General features: G+C 33.6%; 1 protein-coding gene across 3 annotated transcripts in view; it reads right to left on the reverse strand.

The window, feature by feature from the left end:
- The window catches only part of PALS1 (protein associated with LIN7 1, MAGUK p55 family member), a 75,785-nt gene that overhangs the window by 25,998 nt on the left and 30,072 nt on the right, over nucleotides 1-19,715 (reverse strand). For all 3 annotated transcript variants that reach the window (XM_084866641.1, XM_084866643.1, XM_084866642.1), the window contains 3 exons: nucleotides 6,370-6,578; nucleotides 1,836-1,913; nucleotides 886-1,032 (listed from right to left, as the gene is read on the reverse strand). In XM_084866641.1, coding sequence (XP_084722767.1) covers nucleotides 886-1,032; nucleotides 1,836-1,913; nucleotides 6,370-6,578 — 434 coding nt within the window. The remainder of the gene's footprint in view (nucleotides 1-885; nucleotides 1,033-1,835; nucleotides 1,914-6,369; nucleotides 6,579-19,715) is intronic.

Raw genomic sequence — 19,715 nt, forward strand, 5'->3', positions numbered from 1 at the left:
CTTAAAAACCACCTGAAGACTTGCTCTCTGTATGTTAGATGCTATTCAAAATGGTTATACTATAGTTAGGTACAATTAGAGAACATGACATATCTATAAAAGTCCTTTTTTAAAATTTAAAATATGATGGGGAATGAAAATTATTATGGTTGATTATTCAAATGTTCAATATTATAGCTACATCCAATTCACATTAAAATATATTAAGCATTAATATTACACAAATTAGAAATAAAATTAAACTAATACATTCAAAAATGAAAATATAAAATACAGAAAAAAAGCTTCAAAGTAGACAGAATTTATAAGATTTTTATCCTAAACTTGCCTAATTTTTTTTTTCTACTGGAGAAAAAAACTAAGTTACATAAACTGCCCATAAAATATGGTCTGTATTTTATGTATCCCACTATTCAAAACACAATTTGAGATCAGGATTCAAGAATATCCTTAAAAATAAAGGAAACAAAATTAAGGCAATAATAGCAGACTGAGAAGAGATTAAAAAAGTTTTACATATAAAAACTATAAAACAAACATTAACATTAATAAATACTTCTAAGTATATGTGAAGTATACATAATTGTGTTTCAACAGGTTTTAAGTGAATAAAAAGATCAGATTTTTTTAAAATTAGAATAATAAAGCAGGTTCCTTATCCCTCTGTTCCTCAACAGTTATTTCACAAGCTATTATTTTCATCAAATATAGGTGAGAAAGATGAACATATTTTTCTCTGAAAAAGGAGTATGAGAAAGAACGTAATTTCAATAAATTTATCTCAAAAGAGAAAAACTACCAGAAACATGAAGGGGTCTTTAACTGTCTTCTATACAAAAGATCACTGGGTAGAAAGATCTCAGATCAGATACATGGAATACTTACCAATGGAATATCTCGAGCCTTTTCTATACGGACTATTTTTACAGTTTCTCCTCCGTACTGGCCAACGCTTTCATAAACTCTCTCAACTGTAATGGGCTCGAGCTGCATTTCCTGCTCTGCAACCTTATCATGGGCCAGTAAAAGTGCCTGTTTAAAAAAAAAATTAAAAAAAATCCATAGCATTAAAAAATCCATAGTATTCTGATCATTAAACATTTAAAAGAAATACTATAATTAATGATATATTCAGATTTGTTTCTAAATCTTCCAAGGAGGTAAAAATGCAACCTCGTATCTTTCAAGCTAATAACAATTAAAGATGTGTTAGGGTCCTGGTTGGTTTGGCTCAGTGGATAGAGCGTCAACTGTGGACCAAAGGGTCCTGGGTTTGATTCCGGTCAAGGGCACATACCTTGGTTGCAAGCTCCTTCCCTGCTTGGGCCCTGGTCAGGGCTCCTGAAGGAGGCAACCAATCGATGTGTTTCTCACATCAATGTTTCTCTCTGTCTTTTCCTCTCTCTTCTACTATCCCTGAAAATCAATGGAACAATTTCCTTGAGTGAGGATTAACAACAACAAAAGTAATAATAAAAAGATGTGTTAGGAATAACAGGCATACTCTAGGATAGGTTCTGAAAGCCTGATGTGCTTATTATAATGCAAAAAAAAAAAAAAAAAAAATCAAGTTTAAGGCCCAAAACCATTGATAAAAATTTATGGGAGGGAAAATGAAACAGAAAAGAAATTTTTTAAAAGAATAATAAGTTATTTCAAAACTAAATTTTAAATATGAAAATATATAATCCAACAATTATTTCATAGTGGGAATTGTAAATAACCAAACAGCCTATTGATAATACTTGAAGTCTCTTCTAGCCCTAAGGGACTAATTCAGAGAGACTTACAAGTTGGAAAAACTACATTTTCATAATGCTCTATACATTTTCTACCTGAATATGTGGAGCATTCAGCAAAGCAGTTAATTCTTGCCCTTCCTTCTGGTGGACTGTCTTCAAGATAATTTGTACCTAAGCAACAAAAAGAAAGATGAATTCTTCCTAGATTACAAAAAAATATCACCAGCACCTACACATGTATTTTTAAAAAGATACAAAAGATACAATTTAAAATCGTAAAAATTATTTATAAGAAAGGCACTAAGTAGAATTGCTAGAAAAATAAATTTTTTCCCCACAGAATTTTCAATCTTGTTATCATAGTTAACAATAACATTCTTTATTTAAAAAGACAACACTAGATATGATTTTGGTATTTATGCACATGAATGAACTATTTTCTTCTTGTAAGTTTCTCTAACATATATAAAATCTACACTAAAGAGAAACATGCAAATTGACCATTCCTCCATTATGCCCATCAGCCAATCAGGAGTGAGTATGCAAATCAACCAAACAAAGATGGTGGTTAATTTGCTTTCACATACTCCTCGGTGGGCTTCGCTCCTTTCTCTGCTTTGCTCCAGCTGCAGAAGCCCTATTCTTGTAGGAATAGGCCCGAGAAAGGCCTATTCTTGCAGGAATCTTCTTGCAACAGGGCTCTAGTAGATTAATAATTAAATAAGGGAAGAAAAACTAAGTTATCTTGAAATTTTATAATTTTTAATCATGTTTATGCAACTTTATTTTAAATCACAGATGACACTTTAAACAGTTACAGACTAACAAGATAAATTTATATAACAGTAATGCAACAATCACCATATTATAGTGAATTACATTTAAAAATTCCCCACTGTGAAGCAATTCTTACATTCCAGGGGTAAACTACATTTGACTATGATGAATTTTTTAGCCTTTGCTTCCTCATCTGTAGAATGGCAGCTACTATTTAAGATTCTCAAAAGATGGAGATAATCCATCTAAACTAAGCACACAATAAAGTATCATTTACTGTATTTTAATGTATGAGTTATTGTTATTTTAAGGTGTCTATATTAATATTCATAAACTGGATTGGCCTTTACTTGGTGAGTGTGGTCAATGTACACTGGTTTATAAAATTGTGTGGTTTTACTATCTAGGTCATTATATCCTAGTATAATGAATTGGAAAATAGTCTATGTTTGTGTGTCAAAAAAGTTTATTTAACATTAAAATTATATGTTCCTGAGTGTTTTGATAGACCTTGTATATAAAATCATCCAGGTCTAATAGATATTTTTTAGGGTGGATTTCTGATTTTCAATTTTATCTATAGCTACTGGTCTACCTTTTTTGACGCTCTTTTCTTATGTCACTTTTGTCAATTTATATATTTTTTTAGAAAACCACTCACCTGATAGCTCTTTCACATTTAGTAAGAAAGCTGTAATATGCTATAATTTTTAATCTTCTGTGTCTGTATTCATGCTTCTTTATTCATTCCTAATGTTACTGATATATTTTTCTTCATCTAACAAGTCAAAGGTTTCTCCAGTTTTTTTGTAATTTTCAAAAAACCAGCTTCTAATGTTCATTCTATTGTTCTTTCCACTGAAATAATTTCTTTCTTCTGCTTTAGTTTATTTTACTTTTTAATCTTTAATCATTTAAGCTGTTATGTTTGATTCATTTATTTTCAATCTTTTTTCTTCTATAATAAATATTACAGGTACAAATTTTACTTTCTCCCAAATATTATGCTATGTATACTTTTTCAGTGCTTCTTTCTTTCCTTTTCTATTTCCAAATCTCTATTATACATAAAAAAGAGTAATTTGTAATAATTTAAAGTACCTTTGAACCTATTTTATAAGCCTGTAGCTTGGGAAGTCCCTACTCCTTTTTCTGTCTTGTGTCTGGATTCCATGAAATAAATTTACTTGATGGGCTTTCAGAATTATTAGTTGTTGTTCTTTTATTTGAATTTTATTTTATTTTATTTATTTCATAGAAGGAAGAGAGAGAGAGAGAAATATCAATGATGAGGATCACTGCACGCCCCTAATTGGGAATCAAGCCTGCAATCCAAGAATACAACCCAGGCATGTGCCCTGACCAGGAATCCAACCATAACCTCCTGGTTCATAGGTCGATGTTCAACCACTGAGCCAACCAGCTGGGCCGCAATTATTAGTTTTTATGTCAAAATAACTTAAACTAGAATTTTTGGGAACATATAGGTAAAATTGCATACCTAACTTAGTGCTCTGTATATAACATCTGTGTTAGAGCACTAGTTAAGTATACAATTTTACCTATATGTTCCCAAAAATCCTAGTTTAGCACTTCTTAGTTGGGATTCAGGAATCTGTGTTTTAACAACTCCACCAGGTGATTCTCATCATGAGAGAAGGTTGGGAAACACTGATTTACACCAGCATCACCACAAACATGTGAGTAATGTGTTGTGTTAGGATGATTGCAACTATAAGATGAGAATTTTCCACTGTATTATAATCTTAGTAGAGGCCTGGTGCATGAAAATTTGTGCACTGGAGGGGGGGAGTCCCTCAGCCCAGCCTGCCCTCTCTCACAGTCCAGGATGTCAGGGATGGGAAGCAACCTGGCGATCAGGGGAAGGCGATGCCCCATCATACCTCTGCTGCTGCCACTGCTGACAGCGCAAGCCTCGGCTGGCCCTGGTTACCAGAGCCTTGAGCAGCTGGGCAGCCGAAGGCTTGCCTGTGCCTTGGACCAGCCCTGGGCAGTTGGGCAGCTGCCATCCGAGGCTTGCCTATGCCTCAGGCTGGCCCTGGATGGCTGAAGGGACTGGGGTACTCCAAAGATGGCTGGGCCTGCCTGAGGGCGGGTCTGGCCTTGCCACGTACCTGTTGCCCCAGCAGGGCTGAGGAGACTGGGTATTGCCATCTTGTAGCTTTGGGTGCCGCCATCTTTAATGGCATGGCAGTCAATTAACATATTCCTTCCTTATTGGCTATGGGCACCGCCATATTTGAGATGGCGTGAGGGTCAATTAGCATATTGTGCGGCCAGATTATTAGATAGGATGGAACCACTGTCATACATGTGGTTCATTATTGACTGAACTGTCATTATTTAGCATATGACTATATCTACTAGTAACAAATCTTAAAAGCTATCCTATATAATAAAAAGGCTAATATGCAAATTGTTTCAACTGGGAGTTTGACTAGTGTGGGACTGGCTGGCCAACTGCCTGCGGACCCTCCCCCTAGCTGGCCCCACCTCCGATTGCTCCTTGCCTCCCAATTGGTGCGAGGCCTGCTGGACCCCAACCATGCACAAATTCATGCACTGGGCCTCTAGTCCTATGTAATAGAAGGGTAAAAAGCAAATTGACCCTAACAGCAGAATGACTGGTCACTATGATGCACACTGACCACACTGACCACACAGCAGTTGCTCCCTGGTAGTCAGTGCGCTTCCATTGGGGGAGTTCTGCTCAGCCACAAGCCAGGCTGAGAGCTGCAAGTGCAGCAGCCGTGGCAGGAGCCTTTCCAGCCTCCTCAGCAGTGCTAAGGATGTCCAACTGATGGCTTAGGCCCGTTCCCTGGGGGAGTGGGCCTAAGCTGGCAGGTGGACATTCCCTGAGGGGTCATGGACTGTGAAAGGGAGCAGGCCAGGCTGAGGGATTTTTCATGCACCGGGCCTCTAGTATATTTATAATACCAGATTATCAGATATTATTTTTATCTCCCTGGTATTCATTTACCTCAGTTTATGATGTATAATGCTTAAAATAAAACTGTACTAAGCCCTAGCCAGTTTGGCTCAGTGGATAGAGAATCAGCCTGTGGACTGAAGGGTCCCAGGTTTGATTCCAGTCAAGGGCATATGTCAGGGTTGTGGGCTCGATCCCGATAGGAGGTATGCAGCAGGCAGCCAATCAATGATTCTCTATCATCACTGATGTTTCTATCTCTCTCCCCTCTCCCTTCCTTCCTCAAATCAAGAAATATATATTTAAAAAATACATACTAAAACATTAAAAAACTTTCCCCTTTAGTAACTTAGAAAAAGACTTCTCTTACTATGCAAATTTAAATTTTGTAAATTCAAAACGAACTCTCTTGTTTAGTGAAACAGAGTTCTGACTCTGAAATATAGTTGGACTTGCTCAGTGAATAGAGTGGCAGCCCACAGAAAAAAAGGTCCTGGGTTTGATTCTGGTCAAAGGCATGTACCTTGGTTGCAGGCTCGATCCCTGGCCCTAGTCGGGGGTGTGTATGGGAAGCAACCGGTCAATGTGTCTCTCTCCCATCAATGTTTCTATGTCTCTCCCCCTCCATTCCACTCTTTCTAAAAAAATCAATGGAAAATATCCTCGGGTGAGGATTAACAACAACAACAAAAAAAAAACACACTGGAAATAAACATATATATTTTTCAGGATAAAATGTACTTAGAAAATATTTCCTAAAACAATAAATTATTCTTAGGTGACCAGTAATTAATTCAAACAAGCCTTATATTCACACCAGTATTTTCTAATAATACTTCTTTATTATCACTAATAATTAATTTGTTATATATATGTCAATAATATCTTTAAAATACATACCTCTTGTGCAAGATCTTGTGCATTAGAGATAAGAGGAAATGGAGGACTGGCCTTGCTCATGTGTACTGTGACAGCGTTGTGTATTTTAAACGCATTCTGGAAATCTTTATTTTGTACAAGTTGTAAAAGTAGTGAAATATCCTCCTGGCTCTGAGAATCTACCAAAGTATGTTGAATATGTTTAAGTGAAGAAAATAAGTCTTCCACTTCTAGGAGGGAAAGGAACCAAAAAATTAATTTTCTGTCTTAATTCAACACTTAAGATAAAATTTCTTAAACCATTACAATTTGCATTTTAAAAAAACAACAAAACTTGCATATATAGTTGAGAGTCAAATCACTGTCATTTTCCTGGTTTTAAGTAATAATCTTGTTATATAACAGATTAGAATAAAATTTTGAAAGTGTTTTAAATATAAAACTAATACATACTCACTATAAAAATAAATGGGGATGAATAGAAAAATGAAAAAATAAATAAAAAATCACCAAAGTCCTATCACCTAGAAACAACCTTTATTTTAATCATCTTACATTTCATTTTTTCATTTAACAGTACATTTTATTTTCTCAAACCACCAGTCTTTAAAAAACATTACATATAATTGTTATGTGATATTTTATTACATGGCTAAATCATGATTTATAATAACCATTATACTAAAGTTGAACATTCAGTTTGCTTCTAATTTTTTGCTACTATAAGTAATAATAAGCACTTCAGTGCATAATGATCACTGTTACATAAAAATTTGAGTTTCTGATGTTTCCTTAAAATAATTTTTAGAAATAGAATTTAAAAATAAGATTCTGACATTTTAAAAACCAAATGGCTTTTCAGGAAGATTTTACTAATTAATATCCCACTAGCGATATTTTTTGCCAATATTCAACATTATACCATTTTTTAAAATCTTTAATTTTTTTAATAGGAAAGTTAAAAGTTTGTTCATATTTACTAGGCACTTCTTTGGGGGTCCATAAAACTCTTTTATGACCATGAATCTCCTAAAATTATACTGAAAGTTATGGCATATGCATGTGTGTGCTAGCCTGTTACTGGGCATATGTAGCACATGCATTTGGAGTTATCCCAAAATGTTTAGAACCAGAGGTCATTTCTTCCCTGCCCGCCAACAGGCAGATGAGTACATCTGTGTGTACACTTTGTCATATTACTGGAAATGGTTTTATAATTTTTCATTTGTCTGCTCTTACTGTAGTAGTTTTCAACTCTTATGTATTAAGAATCTACCTTTCCTGCATGATTTCTTTCACTGTTTCTATGCTTATAAACTCCTTTGCCTCGGTCATAAATATTTACCTACATTTCTTCTGGCTTCTTGTGGCTTCTATTTAACAATAAACTTTAATCCATCTGAAATTTTTTTGATGTAACTTTGAGGAGAAATTTTAACTTCATTTTTTTTCTAGTTAACACTTATTCTAACACCATTTAAAAAAAAATTCTTCCTTCTCTAATTTAAGCTGCTACCAAATTCTTACATATATTAGGGTATGTTTTAATCCACTGGTCTATCAGAACCACAATGTTTTATTAAAGTAGCACTGTAGTCTTGCTCATATTGATATGACAAGTACTTGCTCATTATTTTTTTTCAAAATGTATTGACTATTTAAAATAATTTACAGAATAACTTTTTCAAAGTATCTCCCACTGTCTTTCCTATTTGTTCCAAAAGAAAAAATCCTATTACAATTTTGATTGATATTAAAACTGTAAATGAATCTGAGAAAAACTCACAGTAGATACTATTTGTCTTATGCACAGTATTTTTAAGTCTTTTTGTTAGTTTTCTTTATATATGATTTTCAAAAATTATTGAATCTTGTACATTTCTCTTGTGTACCACTACTTAAAGTAGTTAAATTTTTATAGATTTGAATAATTCTCCAGTTGATTTTTTATATTCCCTCTCTCTCCAATGAAAACAGGTTTACTCTCATATATATATATATATATATATATATATATATATATATATATATATAAATACACATTCTTTATTAACTTAATGCAGCAAAAAAAAAAAAAAGGGGGGGGGAATTAGAAAGTCAAACTGCCATTAGAATAACCTAAGCAGCTGTGACTCAGTGCTAAATAAAATTTGTTAAATAACCAGAATTTAACTATAACTTGCTATCTACAAGAGTAGACAGGCTGAAACCGGTTTGGCTCAGTGGATAGAGCGTCAGCCTGCAGATTGAAAGGTCCCAGGTTCGAGTTCGGTCAAGGGCATGTGCCTTGGTTGCAGGCACATTCCTAGTAGGGGGTGTGCAAGAAGTAGCTTATCGATAATTCTCTCTCATCGATGTTTCTAACTCTCTATCCCTCTCTCTTCCTCTCTGTAAAAAAAAATCAATAATATACATATATATATATATATATATATATATATATATTTTTTTTTTTTTTTTTTTTTAAAGAGTAGACAGAATATAGATAGTGGAAATTGGTACAAACTATCAGCTTTATGATAATAAGTTCTGAGGTCTAATGAACAGCATGGTGACTACTATCAATATTGTATTACATACTTAAAATTTAATGAGTAGCTCTTCAGCATTTTCTCACACACACATAAAGAAGAAAACTGTGAAGTGATAGAAATGTTAATTAACTGTAAATATTTCACAATGTATACAGCAAATTCTCACACTGTACACAATGGATATACAAATTTTTGTTGGCTATAATAAAAGTGTAATATGCTAATTAGACTGGACAGCCAAATGACCTTCCAGATGTCATTCCAGATGAAGCCCTGGGGGCCGAGGCCGAGGCAGTTAAGGGCAATCAAGTAGGCAGGCTGAGGCAGTTAGGGGAGATGAGGCAGGAGAGAGGTTAGGAGCCAGTGGTCCCAGATTGTGAGAGGGAGTGGGCCTTCAGGGGTCTTCAAACTTTTTAAAGTGGGGGCCAGATCATGGTCCCTCAGAGAGCTGGAGGGCCGGACTATATGAACTACTAATCCCTACTGTAACACCTCGGCTGCGCTCACTGCCCAAAAAACCTGGCGGGCAGGATCAAACTCCCCTGGGGGCTGCATGTGGCCCGCGGGCCGTAGTTTGAAGACCCCTGGCCTAAACTGTCAGTAGGATATCCCCCAAGGGGTCCTGAATTATGAGAGCATGCAGGCCAGGCTGAGGGATGTCTCCTCCCCTCCATCCCATACATGAATTTTATGCATCAGGCCTCTAGTACTTCAATAAGCTAGAGGGAGGAGTGGGGAAAACAATATGGAATGTCAGATTCCATGAAATTCAAAGAGGTTACTACAGAATTGCCTAAGAGTATAGAGAATTTCCTGAGTATAAAGAATTCAATAACCTTAAAGTATCTTTAGATCAAAATAGTAAAACATTTAAATATCTTAAAAGAAAGAAATTACAAACCAAAAAAATAGGCTACAATCTTATGAATACTAACGACTTCCCTGAATGGATAATTCGTGTCCTGTTTAAATTTTTAGTAATTCTTTTTTTTTTTTTTTTAATATATTTTAATGATTTTTCACAGAGAGGAAGAGAGAGGGATAGAGAGTTAGAAACATCGATGAGAGAGAATCACTGGTCAGCTGCCTCTTGCACACCCCCTGCTGGGGATGTGCCCGCAACCAATGTACATGCCCTTGACCGGAATCGAACCTGGGACCTTTCAGTCCGCAGGCTGACGCTCTATCCACTGAGCCAAACCGGTTTCGGCTAGTAATTCTTTAAAAGGGGTCAGTCTGGTTGTCAGGGCAATGAAAAAAATCAGGTGCTTCAGATCTCAGCATTGACTGAAATCAATAAGCAACTTTAGTCAATCCAGAAAGTAACCATCTCCCTATTGTATCTATTTAACCCTCCGGATATTTAAATTTTTAAAGAACTATGAATCTCTCCTGTGTACTAAATCCATCCAATTAGACACTAACATACTGACATTATAATTATCTGCAGTTCTACTTTTCAGCTATAACTACTGGTATCATTTCATTATACTATGTAACTTTTAGACTTTTTTTTTTTAAATGCTGACCTAACAATAGAGGTCAGATTATAAATGTTTTGCAATATGAGTTTTTTTAATTCTTTATAATAAATTCCTAGGATAAAATTACTGATCAGATAATAAAAACATTTATAACTTTGATACATACTGCCAATCTGCCCTCCAAATTTGAACTTATAGTCCTATCAGCAGTTAACTTGAATTCCTGTTTCTACAAATAAAAACCAAATTCAGTTTTGATGGTCTAGTTAGGAAAAAAATATATACTTATTTGCCTAAGAATGAAGGTGAATATATTTTCACAAAGTTAATAGTCATCTATATTTCTTTTTGCATCCTTTTTCTGCTTTTGCCCATTTTTCTACTGACTGAAATTACACTGATTTTATGTCTGCAGTCTTAGCAGAACATATTGAATATAATTTTATCTTTTTTTGCTATGTTAAAACAATGTATTTAATTAATCAAGGATATTTATGAGAATTAGTAAGGAAATATACAGAGATGTGGATCTTGAGTTCTACCTAAAACATAATCGTTACACACACAACATACACACACACACACACACACACACACACACACACACGAACACACACACCCACACCTTTCTGGTTAAAAACCATTGATTTAAAGGCTTTATTAACATTAGTTATTGTAATATTTTAAGACATGATATACTTGGGACTCACAAATACTCAAAACTATTTTCTTCTATACTAAATAACTTTGATTGCTATATTGAGTTTTTGTGTCTGCTTTTAAGTTATTCTATTTTTTCTTGATAACTGCTTCCTTTTGTTACCCTCTTCCTGCTTCTCTTATAAATATAACATATAATATTCATATTTAGAATATTTTAAGTATAAATAAGATACTGTAGTAATTAGTCAGCAAGAAAAACTAGGGAAAGTAAGACAGGGTAACCTAAACTAGGTATGGCTTAATGGGAGATACTTGAGATCAATGATCTTATTTCAGGTGATCGGTCAATAGTTTTAAAGTTCTAAGAAATTAGTAGGCTTCTCATGTTGATAGGAATTGAGGTAAAATAAATATAGTTTCCATAAAAGGATGAAATTTCATCAATTTCTTCATATTGTCTTCATACTGAGGAGTTCTAAAGCCATAAAGACCACCTAGGATATTTTAAAATCCAGGAAAAAAAAAATCTCAGGTTCAAACTGGAAATGTTTCCCACTCAGGTCAGGGACTAAGATAAGATGTATACGAATAGGAAAGTTATAAAGCATAAGACTATAAAGCATATGAATACCAGAGAGGCTGATGACCTCATACAGTGGTCAGCAAATTCATTAGTTAACAGAACCAAATATCAACAATACAATGATTGAAATTTCTTTTGAGCCAAACTTTTTTAAACTTAAATTTCTAATGCCACGTCTTCAAAATAGACTCGTCCAAGCCATGGTACTTGGTGGAAGAGCCACACTTTGCCGACCACTGACCCAGCACATATTAAGGGGGTTGAGGAGAACATAAGGAACATGCCAATGCTAGAAATATCAACAAATTTGGGCTTAAGGTTCAAGATTTTTAGGTTAGAATTAAAACCATTTTAAACTTGTTAACTATTCTTTAGAACTTCACTCACCTGTATAAAGTCCTATTCACATTTTTGTTCTTTAATTAGTAAAAACTGTTTTCACTGAAATTTTCTTTTCTTAGTGTTTCCAGACTTATGTCAATCAATGATGCCAGACAAAATTAAAAACACTTGCACTAAAATTCAGTTTTATAAGTATCACCAACCATTGCTGAAAAACTACAAATGTCTATTTGTTCTGAATCACATAGATGTAGAATACAATATTATATGCATATACATTTTATATATATAATCCTGAAAAACTTTTACCAATAAAAATAGAAACAAAAGACATCAAAACCTGAGATATGACATTATTCGGCTTCAGATTGATTCTCTAAAGATGAAGAAAATGATGTTATCCATAAAAAGGGTACTTGGATCAAGAATTCATTTATTCAATTTCTAAGGGAGTGCTTTTTCTGCCATGCAAAGGCAATAATAAAAGACAAACTTTTTTTTTCAGGTTCTAGGGCTTGACTGTGATAGGCTTATCTGTTTTAGAAAAGCAGTCTTTTCACCCAATACAGCAGCATGTAATGGACACTAGCAAGTATTTAGAAAGCTTACACATTCTAGTTATATTACCATGAATCTGTAGGAGAAATTTCCTCTAGTTAACTGTGCTTGTGCATGTTTCCATACATAATGCATATCTAAATTATTTTATATACTTTTTATATTATTATTAACTACTTCTATAAAATTGTTGCATTTACTTCTATTTTAAGCAATTGTCTTATATGCTTTATTTTTTATTTTTTTAAATATATTTTATTGATTTTTTACAGAGAGGAAGAGAGAGGGACAGAGAGTTAGAAACATCGATGAGAGAGAAACATCGACCAACTGCCTCTTGCACACCCCCTATTGGGGATGTGCCCGTAACCAATGTACATGCCCTTGACCGGAATCGAACCCGGGACCCTTCAGTCCGCAGGCCGACGCTCTATCCACTGAGCCAAACCGGTTTCGGCTGTCTCATATGCTTTAAATATTTTCTCACAGTATTTTATTTTAACTCTAATATTACAATGATATGCTAGGTAACATTTTGAGAAAAGTTCAGCAAAAGAAACCGAAAATGCAATTTCTGTGAATAAAGAGGCGATGTATCTCTTTGAGAAATGTTGTAAAGCATCTTGGACAGTACTGCACTAGCCTGAGTAGCAAAATAGTACAGCAAAATTTGATAACTATGATTTACACAGACAATTTTCAGATAAATTTCATATCTGCTTTCATGACCAATTTAACTGGGAAGGTTTCCAGACAGCATTTTTAGGCTGAAAAGCTGCCCAAAGTTCTCTCATCCCTCAAGTTCAAATACGTTTCCATTGAAAAAGTTTAATGAATAAGCAGAACTTCATGAAGTATAGGTAACTTGACAAAGATATGGATTAAGCCATATACAGCTTAAACAAATGATTGTTTAAGAAGAAAAGAAAGAAATACATTACAAACCCTCAAATGAAATTAGTATACATTTATGAGTAGTTTATCAATTTAAAGGACATTAAAAATGATGCTCCTCTGTCCAATAAGTTTTAAGATCACAAAGAAAGCAACAAGTAACTATAGCATTAGTCTTAAAATAATAATCATGATAAAATGAGTTTACTGTCTTGACTTAGTTCTTTGAAAATTCTGAATGGAATTCTGACAAAGGGTCTTTTCTTTGATATTAAGTAAGATGTCATAAAAAAAGAACTGTTGGCAACATCAACTCAAGGATTCTCATATGGACATTCTCATTCATATTTTAGTTTCATATAAAAATCCTTAATTTTAAAAGTCAGAATATTTAGTTGTAAATTAAAAAAAAAAACAACTTTTTTTTTTTAGTTGTAGAAAAAAACAAACTTTTGTTTAAGCTGTATATGGCTTAATCCATATACGGTCCATCTTGAAAAGCACTTCACAAATACCTATTATTTAGTAACAGTTAATATTCTACATACTTTAAGAAATGTCTCATTCTAATGCAGCAATTAGGTTTTATGTTACCTAAACAAAAAGCCCCCTAAGTTCTTCAATATTCTGTGCAATTTCAGAGGAAATTTAAAAAATCCAAACAGATGTAGCTAAAACAGTCCTGTCAAATATGTACCTCTTCTGTGATAATGAAAGCAAGACAACAAAGACAGGACAGGAGACAGAGAGAACAGAGACTCCCAATATACAGAAACTAAAGGCTCCCTTTCCACTCCCACACACAGACACAACAGACACAAAGAGAAAGAACCATATGGACCGAGAAGAAGAGCAAGTGGAGAATCATAGGGCCAGCGAGAAAGAATGACACAAATGCATTGTAGGAATGGACAAAGGCGGGAGTACTGGGGTAGAGAGGTACCTTGGGTAGTGCAGGATGGAGGGAGGGTAGAAACGGGATACCGCAGAGGGGAAGGCAAAGATAGGTCTTGGCAATAAATTCTAGTGTGAAACTACTATCCTTCAAAAAATTTCTTCGATCTAATTTATATTTTGTCTTACAGTTTTCCTCTAGATCTCTAGATATTGGTAAAAATTGTTTTAAGTTTCCATCATTTTCTCTAACATTTCAAACAATACTTATATCTTGATAATTTTTGTTAAAAGAGAAGACAAATTAGCTAAAGAGAAATATATTTGGCTTTGGGATACAATTGATCAGATAACTACAAACATACACATTAAGTCCATGAATCTACCCCCTGAACTCTCACGACTCCCTTTAGCCGTCTCCCGGCAGACTAAAAAAAAAAAAATGAAAAGAGACGAAAATAGGGAACAGAAAGTAATCACCAAGAGTTGCTCTATCTGAAAATTCTACCTTCAAATACCTAAGACTTTGGGAAGCCATGTGGGAGAATTTCTGGCTATATGGGAAACTATAAAATCACCCAAGAAGCTGAGGAATCTCCAACTCTTGAGACTTTTCAAAAACAATAGAGATAACCATCTACCCTGGATTAGCTTTGCTTATTTTTACTTATTTTTCCTATCATTACCCCATAGGAAAAAAGACAATCTAGAGATCTATACTAACATTGAGATTCTTACATTTCATTGTTTAAATAATATAAGTTCTTTTAACCCATGCTCAAAAATTTCTGTATTGCCCTGACCGATTTGCTCAGTGGATAGAGCGTCGGCCTGCGGAGTCAAGGGTCCCAGGTTCGATTCCAGTCAAGGGCATGTACCTTGGTTGCGGGCACATCCCCAGTGGGGGGTGTGCAGGAGGCAGCTGATCGATGTTTCTCTCCTATCGATGTTTCTAACTCTCTATCCTTCTCCCTTCCTCTCTGTAAAAAATAAAAAAAAATAGATATTTTTTAAAAAAAATTCTGTATTTCAACCAAATTCATGACTTTTTTCTGAAAAAGTTTTAACATTTCTTCTTTTTATCTAAACTTTAGAGTCAAACTGAGTATTGAGATGAAGAAATTAATATTACTGAATATGAGGAAATTATATCAGATACCAACATTATCTAATAGCAGAATCAAAATTAGAACTTTCATTCAGGAAATATTTGCTTAAATAGGGGTAGTCTTTCTTTTTCTCTTTTTAAATTTAAGGACATAAAGTTAAATATCTGAACTTTGATTTTTAGTGTACAAGGTCAAAATGAATTTATTAAAAATAAGCAGAAGCTCATGAAAGATTCTGAACAATAATTACTCATTAACAATTGGGTTACAAATTACAAACAAATACAAGTATATAAGCAAAAATAGTTGAGTAAGATAGCAGAGCAAAATCTTACCTCCAAATATGATAAGAAAATGGAAAACTGTCATTCACGTGAATACAATTCAATTAGGTATAAAAGCTTTATGATTTTTCTTTGGATTAAATTGAAACGAGTTTGATGAGAGGAAAAAAACAGCTCCAATTTTGGAGCCAGAATATGTGAGTCCTAGTTATGGTTTGACCACTTATTAGTTGCATTATATATCAGTGGACAACCCATTTCAAGTCTCCAATCCAAGCTTTTTTATTAAATGAATGGGTCTGACTAGGATAATATTTCTCAAACTTTAGCGATTAAAAAAAATATTTTTCATTTTTTTTTAATCCAGCATACACATACCAAGAATACTCATGTGCAATATAATATGCTTTAATATTTTCTATTTTATTCTAGTTTTTAAAAAATTACTAGCGGCTAAAATTAAAAGACATAACAATAGCAAGGATGTAGAGAAATGGAACCTTCACACAATGCTGGTGAGAATGTAAAACAGTGCAGATACTGTGGAAGATATGGCAGTTCCTCAGTAAGTTAAACACAGAATTACCCTATGATCCAGCAATTCCACTCCTAACTAAATATCCAAAATAATTAAAAACAGGTGTTCAAACAAAAACTTATACACTAGTATTCAAAACAGGACTATTCACAAGAACCAAAAGGTGGAAACAACCTAAATGTTCCATCAATAGATGAATGAATAAACCAAAAGTGGTTTATCCATACAATGGACTATTACTATAAAAAGGAATAGAGTACTGGTTCATGCTACAACACAGATGAACCTTGAAAACATTATGCAAAAAAGCCAGTCACAAAAGGTCACATAAAGTGTGATTCAGTTATATGTAATGTCTCAAATAAAGAAATCTATAGACAGAAGGTAGATTAGGGTTATAAGAGTTAGGGAGGGAAGAATATAAAGTAATTGCTAGAGGATATAGCTTGTCTTTTGGGGGTAATAAAATCACTCTTAAATTAATAGTGATAATGGGTATATAATCTTGGGAATATAATAAAAACTCATGATTAATTGTATATTTTATTATTTTTAAGTATTTTTTTTTTATTTTTGGTAATCCTCACCTGATAATATTTTTCCATTGATTTTTAGAGAGAGTAAAAGAGAGAGAAAGACAGAGAAAAAGATGTGAGAGAAACACATTGATCAGTTGACTCCTGCACATGCCCCAACCAAAGCTCTGGCCACGGAGAAGCCTGCAACTAAGGTACATGCCCTTAACTGGAATCGAACCTGGAACCCTTTGGTCAGCAAGCCAATGCTCTATCCACTGAACCAAACTGGCTATGACTATTTATTTAATTTTGTTTTATATTTTAAAATATATTTTTTTATTTATTTCAGAGAGGGAGGGAGGGAAAGAGAGAGAAACATCAATGATGAGAGAGAATCAATGACTGGCTGCCTCCTGCACGCCATGACCCCCACTGGGGATTGAGCCCACAACCTGGGCATATGCCCTTGACTGGAATTGAACCCAGGACCCTTCAGTCCACAGGCTGATGCTCAATTCACTGAGCCAAACCAGCTAGGGCGGGCAGAATGAAGTTTTTAGTATTGTGTCAATGGCTACATGGTGTAGCAATTAATAATTTTTCAGTAGAATTATGCAAATTATGCATATTTAACAACCAAACATTATATGACTATATCCATATTCTAGTGAATTTTAAAATTTTTTATCTTAGGTTAGCTCTAATTATAGCAATCCTAATAAATCAGAAAATTTTCAAATGGTCCTAGCATTTTAAACATTAAACCTAATACCAATAGGTGTAATTATTTCACTTCTAGAAAGAAGTCCCTCAAAGAATGGCTAATAAAGTATGGAGATATCTACAGCAGTTGAGCTTAATGGAAAGAAAAATTAACTTCTCAGAAGTAGGCTGATTTCAAGGTTTATTGGCACTGGAATTTTGTTTGTTCACTTTAAATAAACTTTTATTTTAAAAGCCATTCTCTTAAAAAGTTCATTATAATCCAGCAATATTCCACAATACACCATGAGCAACCAAAAGTCAGATACTGTCAGAAATAAACATGACATATTTCACTTTACAATGTCAAATACAGAAGAATTCTCTAAAAAAAAACAAAAACCCTCACCTGAGGATATGTTTATTATTGATTTTAGAGAGAGAATGAGAAACATTGATCAGTTACCTCCTGTATGCACCCCAATCAGGGATTAAACCCACAACCTTTCGATGTATGGGACAATGTTCCAACCAACTATACCACCCAGCCAAAGCCAGAAGTACTCTTGACTTAACAATTTGAATATTCAGAGCTATCTGGCAAAAATAATATGTAGACACTTAATATTGAAACATGGTATTATTATAATAAAATATTTTGTTCATAATATTCTTGTCATTGGTGTGTCTTTTTAAAATGTTTCTTCACATTAATAGCATGTCCTCTTGGTATAAATTAGAAAGCTCCTAACCACCAATTTCAGGAGTCTCTTAATTAACCACAAAACAAACAGCTTATGAGTATGTGTGGGTGGTTGTGTGACTTTCCTAAGCTTTTTTCAAAGATGCAAAAATCATATAGTCTATAGTGTTTGAGTTTATTCTCTTTAAATATTATGTCTACTGTATTTACTTATCCACAACCGTGGTCCAAAATTACTTGTGAATATAAAAACCGAAACAGTGAAATCTACAATCCAGACATGTGAAAATGATCCTACTCCAGCTCATTCCACTTTAACCTGCATTCTGTTTTTTTCCTCAGGATTTCTCTCACAAGGTACTTTGATTATAAAAGAGAGTTAGACAATGATATTTTGTTTATGGCAAAGCAAGTTTTAACTCATGCTAATTTTAAGGAAAGCCTCCGTAATATATCAAATTTTTAAATAATTTATAATATTAATTATTTATTTGGAATTAGTTCAAAATTTCTCAACTATATAAAAAATTTTATACTTGATATAAAAATTTTAATTTTTAATTACTTATTTAGAGTTAAGTTCCCACATCAATAATTTTCAATAATGTTCTGAGTGCTTTTAAACAAGAAAATTCAGTTCGTTCTTTCTGAATATTTTCTATCAATTCCATCCCTGAACTTAAAAAACACATATACAAAAAAAAAAAAAAAAATTGGTGATCTGTGCATTTATTTAACAAATTAAGAGAGATTTTACTTTGTAACAGATACTATCCTAAGTGTGTTAGCAAATTATTCCCAGTTAGTCTGAAAATCCAAGGCAAACTTACACTCATTAGGATGGCTATGACCAATGAATTATTGGTGGGAATGTAAACTGATGCATCTGCTTTGCAAAACAATAAGGTGATTCCTCTATCGTTGTACTTTTATTACTACAGAATACCAAATTTATAAAAACTTTCATTAAAAAAGACCACCCAGACAATTAAAGTACCTAAACCTTTTTTCATATTGAAAATATTGAAAATCATATTTTCAATTCTTAAAAGAATTACTTTCTTTACTCACAGGTAAATGATGATGTATCATCTCCAAACTGAAGGCTCCCTCTGAAAGAAAGAAATCAGCTGCCCCATCCCTGCCTCATTTAAAACAAGATTGCTGCTTCTGGCTGTGAAAAAGGCTGAGAAGTTGTCTTCTGGCATGTGTGTATTAATCAAAATACTGGCAGGAGAAACGACTTTAAGGGAGTACCTTTGTTGTCATATGATGTGTTAGCGAATTATGAACAGAAAAAAAAAGTTTGGTGCAAGGCTATGAAACTGAATTTTAAAATGAAAACTTAAAACTGAATCTATCCAAACACTCAAACTTTGACTGACAATAACAACTTGATAACTTACGCTAACTTTTCATGTTTCCTATAATTAACACATTTGTGTTGAGTGTATTAACATTAAATCTATCACTTATTTCTCAACATATTAAATATTCTCCTATTCAAAAAATGAATTACAGATATCTGGTACTACATTTCAAATTACTTTAAAATAAAGTA

This window comes from Pipistrellus hanaki, assembly GCF_964339955.1.
Source record: "Pipistrellus hanaki genome assembly, chromosome: 1".
NCBI classification, from domain to species: domain Eukaryota; kingdom Metazoa; phylum Chordata; class Mammalia; order Chiroptera; family Vespertilionidae; genus Pipistrellus; species Pipistrellus hanaki.